Source organism: Macadamia integrifolia, chromosome 6, assembly GCF_013358625.1.
Source record: "Macadamia integrifolia cultivar HAES 741 chromosome 6, SCU_Mint_v3, whole genome shotgun sequence".
In the NCBI taxonomy this organism is placed as follows: Eukaryota; Viridiplantae; Streptophyta; class Magnoliopsida; order Proteales; family Proteaceae; genus Macadamia; species Macadamia integrifolia.
Genome location: NC_056562.1, coordinates 27744090 through 27748191, shown reverse-complemented (window position 1 = coordinate 27748191; position 4102 = coordinate 27744090). Strand labels below are relative to the sequence as shown.

Genomic DNA, 4102 nt, shown 5'->3' with positions numbered 1-4102 from the left:
AGCTACGCCTAACCCATGTTATAGCTCAATCACAGAAAGACTCAAGCTTAACACACTCCTTTGAACCAGCGGAGCTACACCCAAGGTGTAACCCTTGAATTAAGTAGTCCTTGATCATGGTTACCTTTTACTTGGTTCTTCATTTTACAATAAATTCTCTCTTTGTTTTGTTTTCATAATGAGGTGGATGAATTCTCATAAAATCATTCGTTGTTTGAATTTAACCAGTTTGATTGGTTGAACAAAATGACCTGCTGCTTACGTAATGGAAAACCTAGAAGGCCATAAATGTTTCTCTGTAGTGTGACACCAAATCACCAGTCGTTGCTACCATCACTAGATAATTTATGCTTCAGCTTCACGTTATCCTTCATTTCGATCATTGACGCTTTAGTATTTTAGTTCTCCTAAGTCCAGACCATAGTTGATGAAATTTTGTGAATAATTCGGCAAAAGGCAAAACTTCAAACTGAATCGGAGTTGTTTTAAAAAAAAAAAAAATCACAAATTTCTGAGAATCCATAAATAGTTATGACAAAAGGTTTTTTGTGATATGGAAAAATTCAAAACCCAACAAATTAAAACCTTGAGGATAATTCAATCTGAAAAATTCCAGATATGAATGTCAATCCACTAATAGAATAAAGGAAGAAATATTTCTCATTTGATTCCCATTAAGAATGGTCCACGTGGGCTCATGATCTTCAATGTTTCAAAGAAAAGACTAAATATCATGTTCTTTATTCAAAAAACTAATAATATTATTAATAATATAAAAGGGTACATTCTGCCATATATGTTTAGCCCATGAATGTCAAAGCTGATTATACAAAGCTTAAACCCTACAGTTAAATAATGAACAAGCTAAAAGCACAGAAATTTGAGGCCAGACCTAATTGTTATGAAGAACACTTATTCAAGTAGGAACAGTAAGCCTGCACACTTCTACTACGACGCTCTTACAATCATCGATCGGTCCCCTCCTAAACTCTGCACAGACTTGGTTATGAATATAAACCTGCAAAACATTGTAGAACACCAAATATTATGGTGGGAAGAATTGAGGATTTAAGAAAAAAACATTTTTTCTTTTGAGTGGGGAGGGAATCGCAAGGGCAAAATGCCCGACCCACCCCTCATGAAATGGAAACCCCTATGTGGATGCTTCTTTGTGCACTCCAATTGCCTTCACGCATGTGCAGAAACTGCACTCCCCCCAAGAAAACACTTCCCCACCCCAAAAAATAATTAAGGTGAGTCATTAATGTTACTAAGTGCTTGTGGGTGACCACAGCATGGAATCATAGAACTCAGAACTCACTATGCGTAGTAACATTTTTTTCTGTTGACTAATCAACATCAACAGAATTTCCTAGAAGAAATGGCATCAAGAAACACACCTGTGTCACATATCCAGATATTTATTGTGCATTAACCGCAATCGCTTCAGTAAATTCACCAAAGATTTGTGGGCATCCATCCCATTTTCTCTGTTCCCTCGCTTCCCAATATCCACCCACGTAGCGGAAAGGTCCATCCTCACCATCCTTCTGAAACCATCTGGGCTTCCAGCCATTTTCTTGTAACGTCCTTGACTGTAAGGAATAATAACTTCATGAATAAGTTGAAGGAATTCTACCACTAACTTGAACTTTAACCAAAAAGAAATGCTTTCATGCAAAAAAAAATGTGGATATTCAAAGGGGGGAAAATTATGAAATCCTACATACATATATAGGCAAAAAGGTTTCATGTACGGCCGTGCACCATGCACGGTTGTACTTGAAACCCTTGGATGGGCAAAAAACCATGCACGGTCGTACTTAAGTTATTGATTTTGGTTTTACTTGAGGCCTCCTAACCCTAATCCCTTGGGTGATTAGAAACCAAATTAACCATTCTATCCATACGATATGTGGACAGTGGCCTAACCCCTGGACTGTACAGACACATGAAACATTCCGTCCATTTGATGTTTGACTCTGCCACAAGTATAGGAAAATGTCTACACTGACTTTAATCCAGCTACTCAACTCCCAGCATAAATGCCACCAATTAGATGAAAAAAAACTATAAAACAAATTTGTGCAACTTCAATAAAAAGAAGTAACAAAAATAGTGCCACACATACCATCCTTTGCCTCGTCTCTAAACGCAGCTTCTCGGCATTTGCTTTCTCGTATTCCCCATTCTCTAGACACCTCTGGTCTGGTCTAAGTCTTGAATCCGTGGGTGGAAGCTTCTCCTTAATCCGTGACCAAACACTTGGATCAGAAACAGACAATTAGAGATGAATAAGAGGAAAATTAAAGTTGAATACAAGAAAACCGATTCAATATATCATCTCTACCTTCAGCCCTGGTGTTAGCTCATTTAGTGTAATTGCAAACGATGTTAAGTTGTACCGAGTGAGATTGGGGATGGGCTTGTTGCTTCTCCATAACAGAGAGGCATCTGGTGGTGGGTTACAACCCTTTGCCTTGAAATTGCAATCTCCATTGACATAGTACATGCTCTCGTCCCATTTTCCAAATAAAGAGGCAGCCTTTCTTCCCGTCGCATCTTCAACTGTCCCTTGCACCTATGCACAGCACATATGGCTAAATTAGTAGTTGAAATAAGGAATGTAAGATTAGGCAGCATAAGTGGCGATCACAATGGAATTGCAGCATCAGATTTTATACTTGTTTACCCACATCCAATTCTGGTGCACCATGATATTTTATACTTGCTCATCCTTGTCCAAAATGACATGAGAAGCAGGGTTATGGACCATTCCATTGCCAAAAGCTAGGGGAATATCAGCAAAGATAATTAGAGTCAACAGAGCTGATTCTTTTTGAGCTTGTCTAACTCAAGAGTTAATATGCCTATTGAATGGCTTGGAACACTGGCATGTCTAGAGTGGATAAGGTGGGTAGGAAAATGTGATATATGCTGCCATCAAAAGAAAAAAAAAAAGCATCACACATACTACAAAACTGAGATTAAATTACATGCCTGGTGAGGATTACGGTCAAGTATGGACTGTTCCTTGAACTTGAGCTTACAAGAATATTGATGATTACCCCGTATATCCATTGTCCCATGATGATCACAATATACTTTACCAAGGATAAGATTGTAAATATTTGTTGTGACCTGTCAGGATGAGCATGCTCAGAATACAAGGGGAATGGATAGAAAAGGGAAATGAGATTTTACGCACATATAGATACTTATTTTGATTGAACAAGCACAATGCAGCCATGCATACCTTGCTCCACTGAAAGACTTCACCATCATCAAACTCCAGAGTCAGAACCCCCACAGGATCAAGCTGGATTGAACGCCCCCAGAATTTGGTCCTCAAATTGCTGTCCCCCCAGAATTTCCATCCTCTACCTTCACAGTGGCAGGCAATGAGTGTGGGGTGGTGGCTAACCTATTCCGGAAATGATGCACAAACTTAGGAAATGTTAAACAGGCATATGGATGTCAACTAATCATAGACAGACAAAAAATAATTCAGCAACAAAATCAACCAAAATCAGAAGACAATAAACAAATGTAGCAAAATCGGCACCACCAGCTCTACGATACCATGAAGAAAATATAAACTAAAAGAGTTCAACATGCAAATTGTAAGTCTCTAGATTCAAGTTCAAGACTCATATCTGGGTTGAACACTGCCTTTTCAAGATTTACAGAGGTAGGACTCTGCCTGCAGTTTGTGGCAGTATGGAAAGCATTCCCATTAATGAACATGTTAACCCTAGGTTCAAAAGGAATTACACTGACAGTGAAAGGTTCAATTATCCAAATTAAGAACACATATATCATTGAGATGTTTGTGGAAATACAAACGGTTAAATTTCATAACTGAATAAAATAGCATACATACAAATCATCATATCAGGTATCAAACAGTCATGCCCAATGGTATTACCCTGGCGATCAAATCATGAAATCATGCAATCATAGAATCCCCATGGTGTAAGAAGAAAAAAATATCACTACTAAACCATTTTATAGCTATGTAGTAAAATTTAGCAGTCACCAAACAAAAGGTGACAAATACTACAAGATCCTTTGACTGTCAGATACACCCCACACCCCCCCC

The 4102-nt window shown here is 38.3% G+C and overlaps 1 protein-coding gene across 5 annotated transcripts in view; it reads right to left on the bottom strand.

Annotated features, from left to right (window-relative positions):
* Positions 1–739: 739 nt before the first annotated feature.
* The window catches only part of LOC122082477 (oxysterol-binding protein-related protein 2A), a 14627-nt gene continuing 11264 nt past the window's right edge, over positions 740–4102 (bottom strand). For 4 of the 5 annotated variants that reach the window (XM_042650073.1, XM_042650075.1, XM_042650077.1 and 1 more), the window contains 6 exons: positions 3257–3424; positions 3001–3141; positions 2351–2581; positions 2132–2245; positions 1401–1595; positions 740–1018 (listed from right to left, as the gene is read on the bottom strand). In XM_042650073.1, the coding sequence (XP_042506007.1) occupies positions 1422–1595; positions 2132–2245; positions 2351–2581; positions 3001–3141; positions 3257–3424 (828 nt within the window). In that variant the 3' untranslated portion in view covers positions 740–1018; positions 1401–1421. Of the gene's footprint in view, positions 1019–1400; positions 1596–2131; positions 2265–2350; positions 2582–3000; positions 3142–3256; positions 3425–4102 lie in introns of those variants that run through there. The other variant, XR_006141322.1, reaches the window with a different exon arrangement.